This window comes from Passer montanus, unplaced genomic scaffold, assembly GCF_014805655.1.
Source record: "Passer montanus isolate IOZ18808 unplaced genomic scaffold, ASM1480565v1 scaffold14, whole genome shotgun sequence".
Lineage (NCBI taxonomy): Eukaryota > Metazoa > Chordata > Aves > Passeriformes > Passeridae > Passer > Passer montanus.
Window position 1 is genome coordinate 6,252,313 of NW_024360941.1, and position 22,036 is coordinate 6,274,348.

The 22,036-nt window shown below is 39.4% G+C and overlaps 1 protein-coding gene across 3 annotated transcripts in view; it reads right to left on the reverse strand.

The window, feature by feature from the left end:
- The window catches only part of SPOCK3 (SPARC (osteonectin), cwcv and kazal like domains proteoglycan 3), a 159,923-nt gene extending 156,306 nt beyond the window's left edge, over window positions 1-3,617 (reverse strand). For 2 of the 3 annotated variants that reach the window (XM_039700301.1, XM_039700299.1), the window contains exons 1-2: window positions 3,535-3,589; window positions 3,199-3,375 (exon numbers count right to left, since the gene is read on the reverse strand). In XM_039700301.1, coding sequence (XP_039556235.1) covers window positions 3,199-3,375 — 177 coding nt within the window. In that variant the 5' untranslated portion in view covers window positions 3,535-3,589. Of the gene's footprint in view, window positions 1-3,198; window positions 3,376-3,486 lie in introns of all 3 variants that reach the window. The other variant, XM_039700300.1, reaches the window with a different exon arrangement.
- Between the last annotated feature and the right edge of the window lie 18,419 nt (window positions 3,618-22,036).

Consider the following 22,036-nt stretch of genomic DNA (forward strand, 5'->3'; position numbering starts at 1 on the left):
TATCATCCTAGATAAAGCCACTGCCACAAAGCATTATCAATATAACAAAATATGAATGAAGAAGATACCCTTAACAGTATCTACTGAAAAGCATCAGTTCCCAAGCCTGAAATAAACCGAGCGTACATTCCCATGGGCTACAACCTCCCAGCATCCTGACACCACTGGCTGCTGAAGCAGTCTAACCAGGCAGCTTGGAAAACCTTAATGAACACACCAACCCTGCAACTTATTTTACTGACAGATGTGAATAGTTGCAGCTACTCAGCAACTGGACTGCAGCAGCACTAAGATGGGGTAGAAAACTCTTCCTCCCCCACACTTCACACAAAAAATAAACGTATCCTCGTATAGAACCCAAAATGGTTTGACTTGCACGTACAGCTTAAGGGAGTTGGTATTTGACACATCCCATCTCCCCCATCTTTAAGAGGGAAAGTCTCCTATTTAAAAACAAGCCCATTCTCAATTTTTGCTCAAGAAAAAGAAGTGGGAAGGTAGGTAGTCACTAGTTTCCCACAGTCACATGTTAAGGCACAGTTCTTGCCTACACCTACTGCATTATTTTCAACAGATTTGTCAGAATGATCAAGACCTTTCAAAAGACATGAAGAGTCAGTTACAGTTCTGCCTGTACAAAGTACTGATAAGATCTTAGATAGTAACCTCACATTAACAACACTTAGTGACAAAAATGACATTTTAAAGTATGTTAAGAGAGCTAGGTTTGGGGGTGGCTTGGCTTGGCTTTTGGATTCTTATAAATAAAATATCATATCCTGGTTTAGCAGGTTCTGTAAGGGTTCCTTTCTGAATGACTGCATTCTTTCTCACTGTGATCTAAAACTCTCAAGAAACTGACCCAATGAGCCAGAAGTCAGGGTCATTATCTTTCACATTAATCAGTTCTGTCAGTTAAGTCTTAAGTTAAGCCTTTAAATACTTCTTTTCACACCAGAATTCCATCTCACCCTTACATCTGTTGGGTATTGAGAGCCTGCAAAAAATATCCTACTCTGACCAGAGAATTAAATTACAAACACAGGCCTTGCATACCTTGATTTTAAATCCGCAAGACAGTTACCCCTACATATGTTTCAAATGCTGCTGTCCTGTTCCTTAACAGGAGGCCACTTTGGAATCACTAATCACATTGCTAATCACATTTCAAAACAGACAAATTACAGTCACACAAGTAGATTTACTAATTATATAAAATGCAGGATGGTAAAACCTCTCCACCATGTTATATTTAAGTATGATAACTGATAAGTGTTCTTACAAGATATTTTTCTAATGCATTCTTGTACAGGTAGATTAACACAATTTTGGAGGGGGGTTTACAGTTATATGCTATGAGTTACTGAAAACTACCCATGCTTTATAGGGAGGGCCTTGTAGTATTAAATAAATATTACAGACTTGGTACCAATCAATAGGGCATAAGCATGCTGCACAAGAAATAAAAGCATACACTTCACTGAAGCACCAGCCTTATAAAATTTACACAGTACAAAAACAAGCCAGCATATTTGCAAATTGCCTCAGAAGAATCAGTATGCAGTATCCCTCAAAGCAGTCACTCTTAAAACCCTTAGGGACACCTACTTGTCACAGAATAAATTATCTGGCTAATATCCAATATTACAGTGCACGTCAGTGGGCACCCAGGAGACAGGCATTAGAGAGCACTTAGCTTCCTCAGCCTTCCAGGTTAGTCCTTACATAAATGACTTTGCCCAATTACAAAACATAACTGATGTATGTATTTTGGAGTTTTCTAGCAGCAGCCTGTAATCCTAGAACATTTCTATAGCACCAGATTTTCACTTGGGTTTTTTTTTTCCCCCAAAAAAATCACAGGTCCCAATGCACAGCATACTGAACTGGTATTTTTCACATGAATCTGAGCTTTTTCTTTTTAAGCTATTCAAGGCAAACAAAAATATCCGACTACTGACTGGAAGTGCTCTCAAACACCAGAAGTATGCTGTTTAATAAAAACTATTGTGAAAATAAGTTTCTCCACAACTCTAGTAGCTCTTTTCCAGTTGCTTAAGATAAATAGTCAAGTTTGCACCCCATAGACATAAAGCTACAAAACACATGCATCACAAGACAATCCAGGTTTAAGAAAAATAAGAGACTTTGTGGAGACATGTACTTCAGTTTGCTACAGCAAACCGCAGTCACCAGTCAGCTGTAGAACAAGGAGAAACCTGTTGCCTCTGAAGTTGCAAACCAAATCAATGCTTTACACCGAATCAACATCCAGTACATTAAACAGTAAAGAAAAGACAAAATTATTTTGAATGGTTGGAATTCGGATTTTTAAAAGTGACACTAAGGGACGCAGAATACTGGATGCTCAAAGAAAATCTGTTCCACTGAAATAAATGTGAACTGGTTTTGAAGATAAGGTTGCGTTTTACTCAACGTGCAGCAAGCACAGCCCGAACCAGGCGCACAGGCGAAGCGCGCCGAGGACAGAGCCACCTTACAGCGGCAGGTTTCGTAACTGACGAGATTCGGGTCAGGCTGGGGCTGCTGCTCCCGGGCTCCGGGCACGGCGCTCCGGACACCGCGCCCCGCTGCGCCGAAGCCCCGCAGCCCTGACACCGCGAGCGCCGGCCGTGAGCGCTGCCCCTTGTCCTGCCCTGCCAGCCGGCACTAATGACAGGGCACGGCGAGACGCGGCGGTGCCGGCCGGCGCCGCTGCCAGGTGCCCGGGGAGGGAGGGGGCTCTGTCCCGGGCGGCACTGGCGGAGCGGCGGCGGGGCGAGCCCCGGCCCCCACCGCATCCCTTCCCGCAGCGGGGAGGGAAACGGGAGCAGGGAGGACGAGCGCGGCTCTCCCCCTGCACCGCCCGGCGCTCCGCAGGGCGGGACTCGGCCCCCGCGGCCCGGCCCCAAGGGCCCCAGGGTGCGGGCCGGGCGCCCCTCACGGCCCGGGGCACGCCGCGCGGTCCTGCCCGCTCCGCGGCGGAGCGCACCGGGAACTGCCCGGCGCCACCCCATCCTTCTCACCGAGGCGCCGCAGGCAATTACTTAAGAACTAAAATTCGGGGAGAAGGGGGAAAGTTGAGGCTGTACGCTAGCCCCCGCTCCCCAAGGGATGCCCTACACCCTGCACGAACGGAACCAGCGGGAGCGGGCTGGGCGCGGCTGCCGGCTGGCAGGGTGGAAGGGCTGAACTTACGTCTCGGAATTTGTTCCACTGCCCGACCTCCTTGTCGTACTGGGAGATGGTCGTGAGCCATTGTTTATCGTCCAGAAAATTGCCGCTGTCCGGTCTGCCCCCGGCCGCCGCCGCCGCTGCCGGGCTGCACCAGGCTGCTGCACACACGCACACCAAGGCTGCCGCTGCCGCGAGCATCTGGGCGAGAGGAAACACGGGCAGGGGGGTTACCCACAGCGGAGCCGAACCCCGGCCGGGGGCTGCCGGCGGGGGACGGGACAGCCGCCCGCGGCGGACCCCCTCGCCCACCTGAAAGCGGCGGGGGGAAGGGGAAGGGAAGGCTGCCCAGCCCGTCACCTTGCTGCGAGCCCCGCACCCGCGCTCCTCGCCGCGGCCGGGAAGGCGGCCCCGCGCCCGCTCCCTCCCCGCACGCGCCGCCGTCTGCGGCCGCCCGTCCGTCCCGCCACCGGCAGCACCGGCACGTCCCCGGGCCCCGGCACATCCCCGGGCACCGGCACAACCCCGCCGAGCCCCGCCCGGCCTCCTCCAGGTGGGGGTGGATGCCGCTGGAACTTCGCTACGGCTTCGTTGGCTCCTCACACCCCGAACTGGACCGGCGAAAACCCCTAGGCGGCCACGATCCTTCAAAACTCGCAGTCACGTCAAGATAGAACTTCCCGCGCCTTCGGGACGAGGAGAGACACGGGCTCGCGGGGCGCCTCTGAGCGCGGATGGAGGCGCACTGTGATGCCGCCTGCCCGTGCTACCCCTTTTGTAAGGATCGCGCACACTTCCCTCTCTTTCTGACTTTTGTCTTTTAAAAAAGCAACACTTGGGTTAACTTCAAGTCTTTAATGACATTTGATTGCTTTACCGAATTGGTTAAATTTAATTTATAATTGAGCAAGGTGCAGGAATAGTTCAATTACCTATCCAGCATTCCTGCCTCCATATTTAAGTTCTATTTGCCATCCTGTTGACCTCTTTAATCTAATTTTCAATGTTAGCTTTATTCCCTAGACTTGAGTAACGCTCTGCTTTTTAGGTTTGTATTAGCAGCGTGCTGCAAGGTTTCGGCAGAGGGAGTGGGGCAGAGGCTGCGGGGTGGCCTCTGTGGGAAGAGGTGTGGGACTCCCCCGTTTTGGGAGCAGCTGGCTCCTGGCAGCTCCACAGCGGACACATTGCGGCCGCAGCTAAGCGTTCGGCAAAGCTGGCGGTGCCTCCGTGAGAGCATCGCTGGGGAAAGGGCAGAAAACGCTGTGCGGAGAGAGGAAGTGGGGACAGAAACGGTGAGAAACAGCAGGGAACGCCGGGGCCAGAGAGGGATGAGAAGGTGCTCTCCATGGCAGAGCACTGCAGACCCAGGAAGACATGCCAGAGCAAAGGGATATACCCAGAGAAACTGGCAAGCCCAGAGCAGAGCTCATTTTCCCGAAGGACTGCAGCCGATGGGAAAGCCATGGCAGAGCAGAGGAAAAGTGTAAGAAGGAACGAGCAGTGAAAAGAAATTGTTATATGCTGACTGTACCTGCCCTCAATTCTCACTGTGCTGGTCAGGGAGAAAGGAGTCTGGAATGAAGACGAGCCTAGGAAAAGAAAGGAGAAAAGTTGTTGTTTTAACGTGTGTCTTCGCCTTCAGCACTACTCAAACTAGCTGTTACATTTTTATTTTAATTGACAATAAATATTCTTCCAATCAAGTTTGTTTTGTCTGCAACAGTAATCGATAAACAGTATTCCTGATTATACATTAACCCATGAGCTCTCTCACTCCAGTTCTTCCTATACTTGTCCTGCTGGGGAGAGGGGCTGTGAGCAGCTGGGTGAGCGTTGGCTGTTAGCCAAGATTAACCCACCGCGAGGTAGCCAAGTATATCGAGTACACAACACTCTCCGTGCAGTTGCTGAAAGTATTTTCTATGGTCAAATATGAGTTACTTTCAGACTTGGTACTAGGGTCAAGTCCATCAAGAGATTCTCCGATGGCAGAAAAATGCCGCTTCATGCACAAAGAGAAGTGATTATGAAATTGCCACTGACTTTAGCAAGTTTTGATTTTGGCCATAAACTTTAACTACAGACACATAGTAAAGTATTAATTAGATCAAATAACCTACATCATACAGTACATAATACATGCCATTTTGTTCCTAAACTTCTATCACTAAAATCAATGAAAATCCTGTCACTCGTATGACAAAGAGGATGATTGCCAGATTAGGATTTATGTGCCTGACTCTAAAAATGCTACCTATCCAGAATGATATTATATTCTATAATAAATGAATCATAAAATCCAAAGCAAAGGGATAGAGGGACTGCACAGAGGCTGAATGAGAATCAATAAAACAGTCATGTTATTCTCAGGGTGGGTTACAGAGTCAGTGCTTCATAGAATCATTCTCTGACAATCCAGTTTGTATTTGTCAGTCTTAATGTTAATTTCCTACAAATTGCTTTGCCCTTTAGCAAAGAGATTTCTCTATAAAGCTGGGGGTTTGGGGTTGGGGTTTTGGGTTTATTTTTTTTAAAGAATTACTTATTTATACTTTTTTAACAGCATCTCAATTCCTGAATTTGTGTTTTCACTTACCCAGTGATGAAGGTGATCTACTTTTGTTCTGGTTTGCTTCACCTGTGTTTGACAATTTCATCCAGATAATATTAGTTAGTACTTTTAAGTTATCATCTTTCTATACTTAGAGAACACGAATAAAAGTGGCTAAGATTTGCATTCAGTAAAAATCCTTAGAAAGGGGAAATCTCTTATGGTTTGAGTTTTGCAGAAGTTTCACTGCAATTTGTCTAAAAAGTGATCTTCAACACCTATCACTGCAGTTTCTACTGACAACACATACTAATGATCAATTATATGTAATTTTGCCTGAACCAAGCTATTTGAAGTCTTTAATAATTCTAAATGTATTCCTTATAATTTTAACCACTCTGATCTCTACATAATTGGTTTAAGAGCCTCATTCTGATGAAGGACTTTACACAAGTTGGTAATTCCATTTATTCAAGCACACAATGATACTTGATTGAAATGGCATTTTGAAGATACAAAACTAACAAGTTTTCTTTTTCTTTTCCTCAATAATTTCACTTCTCTTCAAAGATTAAATCTATGCACCTTGAGAAATATTCGTTATTTTAAATGTACATACATTTCTTACAGAAAATGTAACTGTATTGTTACATCCTGATGTGTTTAACAATAGCATCTTTAAAATGTGACAGGGAATCTGTTACTGCAGCAGTGGTAAGAAAATTATACTGATGGTAACAAGAACATAATTTTGAAATGAGAGTTTAGAAACTCTGCCTCGTTGCTCTTCATCATTGTCCAGTCAAGAAGCATTGTTGTTATTAGCAAAAAAAACTCTTTCTTCTTGATTCCAAAATATGATCTATTTTGCAAATTTTTGGTAACAAATATTTCAATATTAAGACTTACTAATTTAGAATAATAATTTTTCAAGTGTCTTCCCCTCTGAGCAGCTGATGCATCCTACAGGAAGATACCAGTTAAGATGGTGTAGCTGGCAATGTACTTACAAGTTATAATATTGGTGTAATATCGTTGTTGCTCAAGGAAGAGGAAAGAGAATAAAAGAGGGAGTATACATTTAAATATGTATTTTGTGTACACATCTCTGTGTTATATGAAAGAGTGCTGGAATTATGTAACGTATGCATGAAGTTATATATTGGAAGAAAAGTTTATATGTATAGGTTACTGATGGAAGAGAAGAGACATTATTAGAAATTATTAGAAAACAGAAGTAAATTTATGCCCTGAGCACTGTGTCACAAAAGTGCTTTATTCACTTCCTGCAAATAAAGGATATGTTCACTTAAGGCAATTAAGTATGGAGTTCCTTTTTTCAAACTATTTTAATTGCAAGGGCTATATTTGAATAAACTTATGTTGAAGGGAATCCCAAGGGAACACCTAGATATCCCACTGCCCACAGGCAAAGCCAGACATTCCTTGTCACTGCTGGGATATGTCAATCCAAATCTACTTACAGAATCACCATTGGTGGGGTCTGTCAGTGGTAGAAACTCCACACTGATCTGTCAGTGGGTTTTACTAGACTAATTTGAGGTTTCCAGTACCTGAAACAAGTTGATCTTACTGCAATTTAAGCTTATAACTTATGGTTTTCCTATTCACCAAAAACCTGAAGAGCAAATTACTCTTTTCCTCTGATCAGCAGTCTTTCCCATATTGGAAACTATTGTCATCCCACTCTGTATTTCATCCCAATAATATTTATTACCATATTTTTACCCTGTTCTTTGAATCTTATACCATGATTTTGAGATCTCTGATCACTTTATCACCCCACTCAATTGGGCTATAAGACTTTTCCATTCTCAGTGTTTAGAATTCCAAAATACCATTGAACAGAGCAGATGGATTTACTTCATAAACATAAATGATTTTGGCTTGATTGTCTTTGGTATCTGTGCTGAATTACCTGTCCCTGTGTTTTCCATAAATTGAAGGTGGAATGACAAGAGTTTCATTTTCTGACCCTTTTTCACCCACTTTGTTGAAGGTCCCTTTTTTAAAGAAACCCTTTAATTTGCTTTGGGGTTTTTTTGGTTTTTTTTTACAGTCATCTGGTGCCTGCTTGTTCTCTACAGTTTATCAAAAGCGATGACTAACAATTCTGAGAACCTTTCAAACAATTCTGTGAATATGCAGGGCTGAGTTCATAAGATGATTAGAACAATCTCATTTTTACCAAAAATTACAAAACAGATTTGTTATAGACAAAGTCTTATCTAAGCCCTTTCTTTTTCTTGTCATTGCTGTGATGACTGAGTTAACCAACTACATGCCATTAAATATGTATATGACTGGTGCATAGGTTTTAAATTTCTTTTGCTTACATTCTCTCCTTACCACGTTCTTCCCCCACAATGGGACTCATCCTTTCCTTTAATCTTCTTTACAGTAATACTATGTTTGCAATTATTTCTTATTAACCTTGATGTCTTTTGTAGCTGCATCTCAACTTCTCCTTGACTTTTGCTACTTGTGTCTTGAACTGCTTTGAAGTATTCATCTTTCATTCTTCTTTAACTTTCATCTTCTACTTCAGGCCACTGCAGACTTCAAGGTTTAATATATTTGTTTTCTATGGCTTTCCCCATTCTTCTGCTATTAGTGCAATTCAATCCTTAATATTTTTCCTAGAGGCTAAATGCTCCAAGGTGCTCATATTTCTCATTCCTCATGAATTTGATTAAATTGCTAAACACCTGTGGATCTCTGCTAACACAAGTAATGTCAAAAAGGCAGAAACAACAAAGATCCATGGTAGCTCAGATGGTCAGCATTAAGGACACATCGTCTGTTCTTATGGACAGCTTACATACACTTCAGAATAAGGCATTGTTATGTGGGCCTGCCCAAGATCAGAGGCAGAAGACCATCTCAAGACAGGTCTAATCAAAATCCTCACAGGCTTACAACTGAAACAGAAAACATCTTAATGGTGTGACATCTTTGCATGACACTTCATCTAATCTTTCTGACGTTCTATATAGCCCCATCACCCACAGCAGTTACAACAGGAATTCAAAAAGGTAAATCCTGGAACTCAGGCCTTCAAAAATAAGAGAATTTATTCTTCATCCAAATTTGTTAAACACAGAAAGATCTAGCTTTTTACTACTTTTTTTACTTTACAAAGTAAAGAATTTCCCCAGCCAAACTCAGGAACTCAGATTTGATCAAGCCTATTCAAGAAAAATACCTTGTCTAGAGATAAAATCTTAAGTTTTTCACTTTGACTACGGACTATTTTAAGTTGCCATTGTCAAATTTAATTTTATGTCTCTAGAAAAGCATGCAATGAATTTTTCTATTTGCTGATGTTCAAAAATTCATAATTCTTTTCTTGTCCAGTGAACAATTTAAACTGTATGTTAAAATTTACAACTAAATAATAAGCACTGCCTTGATTCCAAGGACAATCTTCTATCTCTTACTATCAATTCTTTTAGGTGCAGTTTATTCATTATAAATTGGGAACTCTTCTAACCTGACTGTTCTCAATAGATCATAAAATATCAGAAACTTTTCCTATTCCATAGTCTTATCTGGCACACATCACAGCTTCCAGAAAAAAGCAAATGTCGCCTTGTGTCCTAGTCTCAGACACATTCTCTCAAATCAAACCCTGTATGCAGTAGATTTTCTGTGAACAGTCATAATATCATAAGATTGATGGACCTTCTAAAGCAATGCCTGTTAAGACCTTCCTGTGTTAGCCACAATCTCGTTGAGAAGATGTTTTCCTAGTTTAAGCATCTCCATTTTACATGTTCCTTATAGAGAAGTACTCAGCTTAAGAGCTGTGGCTGAATTTCCAGATCTGGTTTCATTTAAACGCCAAACAATGTTGGGCATCAAATTGACATTTGTGTGTTGGATGGTGATGTGTTTTAACAATCTCACACCATAAAAACTCAATAGAAACAATTCAGAAGCTGGGTTGGACACAGGTACCCTTTGTGAGCTTTGACTTATCTAATTTTATTTCTCGCCTTTCTTGCCATTTGTAATTAAGAATTCTAGAAGTTTATGGAGTAGGTCAGCAGTTTTCTAATAGTTTTTATGTTTTCCAGAGTATGACTGAAGAAGGTCTTCCACATGTTTTTTCTTCTCAGGCAAAAATGAGAAATAAAGATAAGCAAAGAGGATGTGATACTGCTCCTATTTTTACCCATTGACATTTTCCTGTTTGCTCAAGTATGCTGGTCAGAAATATAGATGTACAATTTGAGTTATGCTCAACAAAAAATATTATGGGTGATAGTTTGATATGAAAAGTATATTTGGTTTGGGTGCCCTTATTTCACGATGCATTTTCAAGCCTAAAATTTTAAGAATAATATTGCAAATTCACTTGTATAACTTACCTGGGCAAGTAAATCTAGTGCAGACAAAACTTGAAGATTAAATACATAATGAAATTTTTAGTTCTTCATTCTTTTGAATAAGAAAGAAAATAACATGAAAGAAACCAGAAACATATTACATAGCAGAAGAGTTTTGGATTCTTTTAGATTTTCTCTCTGAAACACACTCTCCTGCTTTTCTGTACTAGGTAGATCACTGGCATCTCTTAAGAAATGTCTCTGCAACACAGTTTGAAAAAACATTAATTATTCTAATCATTGAGGTTGATTAAACAGGTAGGGGACCCTTTTTGATTCTTCATATACCACTTTTTCCTCCTTCTTGAGAGTTCTGCACAGCTGGAGATTTTCAGCCCCATTGTAGCCGGCTGATCTTAGTAAAGTTCTTTTGGCATGCTAATTAATCTCCTTCCCAATATTTACTCTCCCTGACCACAAGTCATTGTCTGCTCTTACATCTTATTTTGAAGAGACAGTTATTGGAATTCTTGAATGCCTCTCTTAACAATAGCTCTAGCCTATACATAATGCAGCAAGCAAGAAAATTATTTAATGATAAATTTCTAACCTTGAGACTGTTTTCATGAGGTTTTCTTAACACATTACAAGACTTTGCTTTTCTGTGGTTTTGGTTTGTTTTTTTTTTCTTTTGTTTGGTTTTTTGTTTGTTTTTGGGGTTTTTTTTGCAAAATTGGGGTTAGTTTTTTTTGTTTTGTTTTGTTTTGCCAGAACACTAATCAAAATGGCAAGGTTTACTCAAAGACTTAAACCAATTTATTCTAATTTATCCAATACAGAAACATTCCGCTTTATATTAGTTCATGTTTCAGATTTTTTTGCATCTTATTTATTAAGAAACTAATGTTTACCTGCAAAATGTTTTATGCATGATGGCCAAAGCAATTGGATGCAACATATCTTGTTATTATATACTGGACACATATTGGATATATATGGGTTATTGTGTATCAAATATCCTATCAAGCTTTATCTTCTTAATAGAATACATACTATAAGACACTTCTAATGTATTAATTGCCATTGAGACTGTTACACAGGATTAAATAAAATCTAAATAATTCTAATAATGTCTAAAAATGTGCACAATAAGGTATCATTTATGAAGAAAGCTATCCTTTATCAAAATGTTTTACATGAGAAATAAAAGAAACAAGGCTCATGTTTTTAGGCAAAAAAGATGGGTAGCTACAAATTTGGCTTAATATCATTTCTCTGAAAGATGTAAGCCTTTACAACTTAAAAGGGAACTGAAGTCTTCACAATAGTCTTCACAAAAGCAAAAGCTAAGCTGATCAAAATGGAACCATCTTGCCCCTTTCTTCTGTCAGTAACTGAGCAAATGCCTTTCCCCACAGGTACCCTGCATTTTATAGTGATGACAGGTTTACATGCAATACTTTATTGACTAACTGCAGGCTGATTAATTAACCTATAGAACTAGCTAGACACGGTCATATTAGAGTTTGGTTGAAATCACCACGCCACCTCCACCTAAAACATCTCTTTACTGTAGAATCATAGAATCATTTAAGATAGAAAAGATCTTTAAGATCATCAAGTCCAACCATTAACCAGCACTGGCAAGCCCATTTCAAACCACAGCTGTAAGTGCCACATCTACACGTCTTAAATACCTCCAGGGATGGTGACTCAACCACTTCCCTGGGCAGCCTGTTCCAGTGCTTGACAACCCTTTCCATGAAGCATTATTTTCTAATATCTAGCCTAAACCTCTGCTGGTGCAGCTTGAAGCTGCTTCTTCTTGTCACCAGGAAGAAGTGAACAACCCACACCTGGCTACACCCTCCTTTCAGGCAGCTGCAGAGAGCAGTAAAGTCTACCCTGAGCCTCCTCTTCCCCAGCTGCTTCCCTTAACATGTGTGCTCGAGATCCTTCACCATCTCCTTGCCCTTCTCTGGACATGCTGCAGCACCCCAATGTCCTTTCTGCATGAGTGGCCCAGAAATGAACACAGGACTCTAGATGTGGCACCACCAGTGCCACGTACAGGGGACAGTCACTGCCACTGTCCTGCTGATACAATCTGATGCCACTATTTCTGATACAAGCCAGGATGTCACTGACCTTCTTGGCCACTGGGGCACACTGCTGCTAGACTAGCAGCCCAGGTCCTTTTCCAAGAGGCTGCTTTCCAGATGCTCTTCCCCAAGCCTGCAGGACTGCATGAGGTTGTGGCTGAAGCGCAGGAGACAGCCTTGTTGAGCCTCAGGTCATTGATCCAGCCAGTCCAGATCCCTCTCAGAGCCTGCAATCCTCCAGCAGATTAACACTCCCACCCAGCTTGATGTTAATCTGGAGGACTGCACATATTCAAAACAATTTTGCTATGAGTCAAGTTTGGCTTAGTTAACAGGATAGATTTTGGAGCAGTGTAAGCATTAAAGGAATCTGTATTACAACAGAAGAAGAATCTCAGTTTTACAGTTCAATCACAAACCACATCTATTCTTTGGCTCTCCTTCAAGACCTGTGTAAGAAATATCAGAATGACATGGGTTAACTGGCTTATTTTTCTTCTGCAAAACCACATGTACAGTGGAAGCCAAGTCCATTCCTAATCAAATACATAATTTGACAGGTGTACACATTTGTGCCCATTAAGTTAATTTGTTTTGGGCCTGTAGGCACTATCACACATGCTGTATGTCTTACCTTGTTACCAATTCAGTCAGAAGTGAGAGGAGGCTACGCAATTAAGTACAATTTCTTTACAAATAACCCTACATATAAAGTCTAGGTCTCTGAAATTACATTTCTTTTTTTATTACGAATGTGCTGTAATCATTAAACCTTCTGTATAATTTAAAAGTAAGTTAAATTTATCATAAATCTTGAAAAAAAAAAAAAAGGATAGAATTTTCAGGATGTAACTCAGAAGACCCTCTGCACATTTTTACCCAATTTTTAAATAAGAAAATATCAAATTTACTGCAGGAAAAAAAACCCAAACAAAAACCTCACAATGGCACAATTCTTCATGGAAATTTCATTTACTAAAACCACCAACACCTTTCTCATCTTTCTTTGACTTCTTGTCTTTCAAAATCACTTATTTCCAATTAATTTCTTTTTCTGTGATTTTCAGAATACAGATACGTAGTTTCTCTTTTGCCTATTCCTTTTCATCTTTTTTCATCTCTCCCTCATTCTCTCATTTTCTTCAGTTAATGGCTTTGGCTGTATTTTATCTTACTAATTATACATATGGTCTATTTCAGAAGTGGAGAATTGGTGTGGAACAAGAAGACCATAACAAACACCACTGCTCTAGAGAAGAGCTGGACTTCCAGATTAGCAGGACTGATGAAGCTATTGGGAGTAGATTGGCACTAATTTCTAGATAATTGCAGTTTCCAGCCTAATCTCTTTGTATTGAACTGGACATTTTGAACTGGCAGCAGTGTTTCACAATTGGCAGCTTGTCTTAATCAGGACATATAGGAACTGTATATTTTCCATATGATCATTCTGGTAATTATTTTGATTTTTTCATCACCTTTAATACATTAAAAATTAGGGTGAAACATTCTAAAACAAACAAACAAACAAACAAAACCCCCTCAACCAAATAAAATAAAGAAAAATAAAAATACATTGCTGTTTCATCTCAATTTGACGTGAAAGAAAATGTGAAAGGAATGAAATATTGTGAGGAGTCTGGAAAGCAATTTATAAATCTCTTGGAGACTTGCATGCCCCTTACTCAAAGATGTTTTTCCATTAGGATTATCTGTTTCAAAGGGCACAAGATACCATAGGGAGAATTACCATAATTCCAGTCTCAGTCCTAAATTTTCTGAGATGGCAGTTTTTCTGCATCCATAGCAAACATTTTCTCCCTAGCATAGACACAGTGTGCCAAATGGCTGTGCATACAGGGGAAAGTGGGGAGAAGACATTGCTCAACCTCCTCCATTCCCCTTGACGAGCATAGGGCTTTAAAGGTCTGTAATTTGCCCAGAATTTAATCCAACTAGGATTAAATAGATTTGTTAGGTCACAGGTTTAACATTTCTGCTGGAATTTTCTGCTCTTTAGTAGAGATCATGTGCTTTTCTACAGTGTATTTTGTTATCCTATGGTGCCTTTCTGGACAGCAGTGAAGATGCTCTGTCAGTCTGATGGTAACCCAATGAGATACCCCCTAGATTCAGCTGTACCCCACAAGCAGACCTCAGTTCCTCCAGAGACTCCTACAGAGCTCAACAGAAATGCAGAAAGGTATTGACACAGCTGATGAAACTTTGCTTTCCCCTTCCTCTCACTTTGCATGTAGCTTGGCTGCATACTAGACCATAAGTTGACCTTCAATTAATAGTTCTTCAAAGAATAATTGTTGGAATATTTTGTTAGCTTAAAACATTAAGTGTCCAATAGTTTCCCAGTTTATTAGAGTAAAATAATGGTATGATAATACACAACATAGCATTACAAATTTGCATTTAAAAAAATGGGGTATTTATATCTATGTCACCATAATAAATTATTATGATTTATGTATGTATTATATTAACATATATCACACCAATCTTAACTATACCAACCCTGGAGATACAACAGCAAGTAATTCTGATCTCTCACTGCTATTGGTTTTGAGGTTTTTTTGTTTGCTTTGCGGCTTTTTTTTAAATAGTTCTTCTCTCTTTCATACCATCAAGGTAAACACAAAGAATCACAAATTTCCTTTTACATTGTACAAGAGACATAACTTCCCTATATTGCAGATAATAACCTAGATTGCTTCTTCCTTGCTCCAGGATTCATTTGAATGAGGCTGCTTGTCTTTCAGAGAAACCCATAATACCCAGCATAGTCTCTCCAAATATCAAATAGAAGTCATCACTCAGATTGTAAAAAAGAAAGAAGGGTGGTCCTTTCAAGATTTTTTCACTCTTTTGTACAAGTGCAGTTCTGGATTCTACAGAAATTTAATTCATGTATGACTCTGAATGACACACTCAACAGCAAAAGGGAGAGTCAAGAACATAGGAACTGAAATTTACCAGCATCTTTGAGAATCCAAACCCCAAACTGTAAACACTGTTGAAGGAAGGGTTGCATTGCATTCATTAAGGGATACAAATCCAGACTAATTGTAGGAAAAATCAATGCCTGAGTTTTTTCAAAATCCTGCACAGCATCCAGCCTCATATTTATCAGAACAATATCAGATAATCACCTAATTCTAGTAACAGGGTCTCCCTCAGATTCAGAGTTACAGAGCAGGGACAGTTTCAGCCACATGATAGAAGACTTTCTTTTAACCAAGGTGGGGGAATGTCACCATTCTTCATCACTCTGTAACTTTTTGTATTAGTGACCACATATCAGAGTCATAACACTGGCATTACTCAATCCTTTCTGAGAGAGACTCACAATAAACAATTATATTTTCACCTGAAGTACCCCTGGAAGAGGGAGACAATCATGCACTAAGAGAAGATTAGAAACCAGCCATGAGTGAATGACATAGAGATTTCTGATTTTTGACATCAACCTGTATCTTGGTAGTATGAAAATTAGCTCCAAGACAGACCATAGTTCAGAAGCTATGGGGATAGGTAATATTTTGAGACATGGCACAGACTTTTTTATACAGTGTCCTAAAACTTGTGCCTAGGAAATCATCTTGATATCTCCTCTCGGAGATTGTAGAGATTCTGCTGCACAGAATTAGAACAACAGAAGCAAATCACATCTTCCACATTAAATGAATAGCTGCACTGATCAATATACACCAAGTAGCATTACAAATGCCACAAGTCTACTAATCACTAAAGACGTTGTGTTTTGAACTTGATTATTCCTGATCTTAGGCTATGTACATAGATAATATAAAAAGACAGAGAGTTATAAAGCATGCAATGAATGCTTTTCTCTAAATAATAAACTGGATATTTAAAGTAGAATTGTCCTTTCCATAACTTGTTCAAAGCATTTTTACCAATCTGAAAAAGTGTGGATACATATTGATTAAAATGCTTGTTGTTCTAATCTCTTATTAGATTTTTGGCAGGAAGTATTTAAGAGGTTACAGTAAACAAAACTGAAAGGTAAATTGTGAAATCTTTGGGGTTTTGATTTATAACAGATTTGTGTTTTATAGTGCCACTACTCCCTTTCTAAATTTTTTTTTTTTTTTTACTTTTTGAACAGCAGGTATTTCCCTTTTCTTTTAATTTCTCAATTTCTCTGATTCTATTTAGATATACTTACTAGCCAACTGCTTTATGCAGCTGGAAATGAAGTTGTTTTGTCCTGTGTACAATGCCAATGCACTCACAGGGAATGAAATACATGTTTGGGTTAAAGAATGGTAGTGGTAAACAATACATATACTCTGAATAACTGGAAAGCTTTTATCTTTTGTTCCTTTAAGTCAAAGAGTAATAAATTATAAACTTCTTCAAAAGTATATGGATAATAAATAGGGAAGTATTAAGTAATGTTAGGTTAATGGTTACAAAATGACAATGAAGATCAAGAACATGACAGTATTATGAGAGTACCTGTGAGTTTTAAGCAGGAACAAGATATTTAATAATAACCTTCATCAACTGAAATCAAGGAGAATACATTAAACATTCCAGTTCCTTAAGACACAGTAATTTCTAAATTAATTTTTAAATTTAATTTAGTCAAAGATTCAAGAATCCTAGGAACGTGACTAAAAGTTAGCTGCCAAAACATTCTTACCATTTAAAATTAGTTTCTAGAAACTTCTTCAAACAGACCCATGCTCATGCTAACATCTCAGCGGGATAGCCCGGCCTGTGAAATTTGTGCCTCTTTCCCGAAGTACTTGGGAGAGCATCGCCCCCCGGTGGCGGCGGGAAACCGCATTAATTCCAGGGAACCTCAGTCGAGATGGGATGAGAGCTGAGCAATTACAACTCTGCTTGCTACTTGCTCGCAGTCCTAGAAATAGTTTTTTCCATTCCTCGTTTTAAAAATATGATATTTAATTTCCTTAATCATTATTTATTTAGAGCAACTGGATATTATTTGTGTTTCTGTTTCTCCCTTAGGCTGTAACTGGTTACAGTACATAAATTCTTCATCCTGAAAGCCTTGCTTGCGGATACCAGTCCTCATGCCTTTACAATTCTCCTAAGGGTTTTTGGCACCCCAGTGTGACTGCAGACATATTTCAGGACTGCTGTTCTTTGAAAAGATAATGCAAGAGTGTCAGTAAGAGCCATGCAGCAAATTCTTGGGGTGACCAGCATTTTAACATCCATTTAGAAGTCCACTGTCTCTAGAATCAGCTGTGCTTCCTCTCAGCATGACATTTTGCTACTACAGCAGTGCAGCAAGCAGGCGAGCAGTGCTATCACCCTGCACTAACATGATGACAGACACAAGTCCCATAGACTTCCCTGCAAATCTCTGCTTCCTTAGAAGACAATAGAAGCTGGAATTAAAGCACTGTGACAGCAGCTTATCTTCTTAAGGTTCTTGAAAAGCATCTACAATTGCTCCATGGACACCAAGGAAATGTAACAATCTTTCCAAGTGTAAGCCTGTCACAAATTAATAGATCTATGTAGGTGTGTGTAGTAAACCAGATTATATGGCAAGAGGAAGGCTACCTCTCGTTAATGAAGAAAATATACGGCTCATATAATCAGGTGCTCTATTAATGTTGTTGGCAGTTTCATGGACAATGATTGAACATTTTTAATACTATTTCCTACGGATAATATTTAGTGGGAAAGATTTAAGGAAAGAAAATTCATTGTTAATAATAAACGCACTTTCATACAAAAGGAAAATTTATGTACAGGTCATAATTTTGACATAGCAAAGGAGGCAAGATCAAAAGAAATGCTTCCTGGAAAAAGTATCCCAGTCTGGAGATGTAATGAGAAGTGCAGCAGGATAGTTTGTCATTTTCAGACAGCAAAGACAAATTCTGGAAAGACACCCAAAAAACCTCCACATCTGTGGAAATGTTTACACTTGGGCTGCATAGGAACTCTATTTCAAAGCAGCCAAGCCATCCACCTAAACTGAGAAAACAGTCAGATCAATAGCTCTGTCACTTAGAAAACAGGGCTGAGTTCAAATATAGTATAAGGTTAAGCAAAAAGATCACAGTCAAATTTTTTTTAAATATTAAACTTATGTAGGACTACTTTTCATAAGCTTTGACTGTTATTGTAAATGTGTCTGGGCAATGTTATTGCTTGTGTCTAATGATATACTGCATCAGAACTTTAATATAAAATGGACTTTTGCAAATAATTTACTATGTGTGCTGGAGCCAAGTACAGCAAACAATTACAATGATTACCCATTTTTGACTGCTAGAGCTGCACCACAATATGAGGGATGCCTGGCACACTAAGGCCTTCTTTTAAGTCACCCTCAGTCAAGCTCACTAAACAAAAGGCTTCTGTAACTTCTCTCTAGCTGTTGAAGGAGCAGCTTCCTGTCAGATTTATATTTATTCTTTCCACTTAACATTTTAATCTTTTTCTGTATAGCAATGTCATATTCTCCATTTGTGGAACAGCAGACAAGGTCCATAAAGACAGTATTACTATCAGCCAGATCTCCCAGTGCTTCACTTGTACTCTCAGAAATACTTTGTACGCACAAACAGCATTACGGATTGACATGTTGAATGCCAATGAATCCATAAACACAGTTCTGATGTTTTGGGATATGTTGGCTCTTGTTTTCTGCATTGTTTAGGAACACCATTCTATAGGACTTAGAATCTCCATCTGCACTACTATCATCCCAGTTGAAACCACTTGGGCATTGACACATATCAGGACAGAGTTCTCTTGTTTCCCTTAAATCTTTTAGTGCTTCCATCCTTAAGAGTCTCATGAAGCAAGCTTCATATTTGAATGATTTGCACACACACAGTTAATTATATTGTTAATACTTCCTAATACTGACAAGCTGTTTTTCACAGGGTGCAGAAAGAGTTGCCAAGTGTTTGATAGAACCTGAAACAGTCACAGGTTTTCATGACTTTCAATTTTCTCATTCCCAAGGTAATACACAGTGGTTTAGTAACTGAAATGCTGTAGAAACCACACATCTTGTTAGTCTTGGGATGTGTTTGCTCTTGTTTTCTGCATTGTTTAGGAACACCATTCTATAGGACTTAGAATCTCCATCTGCACTACTATCATCCCAGTTGAAACCACTTGGGCATTGACACATATCAGGACAGAGTTCTCTTGTTTCCCTTAAATCTTTTAGTGCTTCCATCCTTAAGAGTCTCATGAAGCAAGCTTCATATTTGAATGATTTGCACACACACAGTTAATTATATTGTTAATACTTCCTAATACTGACAAGCTGTTTTTCACAGGGTGCAGAAAGAGTTGCCAAGTGTTTGATAGAACCTGAAACAGTTGCAGGTTTTCATCACTTTCAATTTTCTCATTCCCAAGGTAATGCACAGTGGTTTAGTAACTGAAATGCTGTAGAAACCACACATCTTGTTTCTAAAATGGAGATGGGAACACTTTGAGCTGCACAGGATCTACCTATGAGACAACAGTGAGGGCAAAGGGAAGTCATAGGGTACCATGGGAGGAAAGGCCTAGATATAGGATAAGATTTTAACAGGAAAAGGAACTATGACTCATTGGATTAGAGCACTCTAAATTCTTCAGGTGAAGTGTTTCTACCCAACAGTGAACTAAGTGAAAGTATGGGAGACACAGAAATCTTCTGACAGAATTTCTCTTGAGGAGGACATTTTTAACAAGGAGATAAATAAAATATAACATCTAGATCAGCACCTGCTGTTACCTGTTTACTGGCAGAATTTCCCAGTACAGATGTGACTGTAAATGCAGGAGACTTTTTAGAACATTGGGGATATTTCCAGATTCCTGTTTGTCTTTCCCTGGCTGAAGAGCATTTGACAGAGGTAACAGCAAGTTTATAGATACTATGTTCTGTTGTACTGTGCATGAAGTTGTGGAGTTGTGGGTTTTTTTGGTTTTTCTTTTTTTTTTTTTTAAATCTATGGACTTTTATCACAAAAGCAGTTAGTATAAAAAACTTTGCTTAGATGTAAAATGGCAGTCTAAAGCTCTTGCTTCCTTTTCTTCCTGTATTACTACTTTACTTTGTCCTCCAGGCTGCCAGAAGGGTATGGAACTTTTGAAAGTGTGTCTTAATGGCAGAAAGTATCTACCTGTCCATCAGTTTCCTTACATTACAGTAATACCTCACCCAATTATTCAGTGACTTTATGATCAGGACAGGCTTTTCCCAAGTGCCACTGGACACTAATATGGTGCTAAAAGAGGCAACTGTCCTTCCTCCCTTAGCCCATTCTTTGGCTCAAGAATAGCTTCAGAGTCTCTAAGATTTTAATAGGACATCTAAAAAGTTTGAATAGTCCTTACAGAACAGATGTTCCTTCAAAGCAGTTCACAAAATGCAAAACATACTACAAGTGTGCAATTTATTTTTGCTGCATACAATATTCTAAATTTTGCCTTTGGAGATGAGTATAACATTTTCAGAAATTCTATTAAATCTTTTATAAAATAGACTCTGATTCTAAAAATGCAATACTATTTTTAAGATACACATTTTTATCCCTGTATGTTTTTCTTTCTTGACAGTAAAAAACACCAAACAAGCCAAACTCGAAATTTTAAATTGGCATGGCTAAATTTAGCTTCTGCATATTCTGGATGCAGTATTAAGCACTTAAATAACAAGCTCCATCCTCCCAGCACACAATGCAGGAAACAGAGCACAGCAGACTCAGCTTACCTTGTAGAAAGGCACGTGTAATGCAATCAGGTTGAGTGGACCTGGGTTTTTCCACTCAGGCACAGCAAAACATTGGCCTCTTGTTGAACTTCTGTCCACAGCTCTCGGTCTCAAACAACTTCTGGAGAGTGGAAAAAGTAAATCAGCACTACTAAGCTGCTTTTTGCCTCCCAGATAAGCTGTGCTATACATACTTCTCTCTGTTCCCTTAATCCCTTCAGTGTCTCACCTAATGCAGTCTTCATTGATTGAGCTTTACAAACACTCCTTGCAAATGAACATTAACAAAATCTGAAGGGCATTATCATTTGTGAACAATAAGACCTGCCCTCAGACAGTTTTCTTGAAGTAAAGTAGGTGAATTAAGGACTTTTGAAGCAATATTAAAGCATGTTTGTGCCAAAGTACAAGATCATCAAAACTTTCCATCAATCAAGACTTATGGTTTAACAGAAGATTTCAAATTTGACCTAACAGAACTGAAAAACAGTAAATCTCCAAAAGTACCATCCACCACAGGGTTTTTTTAGCTTTCTTTCCATTAGCCTTTCAGTAAGGTCATTTTAAGCAACCAAAGACTTGGCCTCCAGGAGCTTCTTACTCCTGACTGTCTACTGTGGTGTGCCATATAAAGATCGTAAAAAAGAGAAAAAAGATACCATGCAATCTTAAAGGAAGTTACACTGTTTCATTTTTAAGGATTGCTCATAATTTCATCTCTTGTCATTCTCTCTATGTCTTCTTTGTCATTGGTTTGATTACTTTTTCTTTCCTCTGAAAACCTCTCATTTTAAGATGAATTCTGATTCCACCATCCAATTAAAGAGGAGTGGTCTCTCCTTTCATAGACAGCCTCATGCATCTCATTGCTTGAGATAACAAAGCCATCTCTAAGGCAAGGACTTTGCAAGTCTTCTTAAGAGACTGTGTGACAGAGATGGAAGAGGGGAAGTCTGAAAGTTGTCAGCAGAAATAAGACATTTGATCCTTTTAGTTACTGTAACTGGAGAAATTAACTCTCAGCCAGTAAGAGAGAGTTAAACAGCATTACCCTCTACAATGACTATTACTTACATTTAATGACAATATCAGGTTTTTCCTTACACTATGTGGA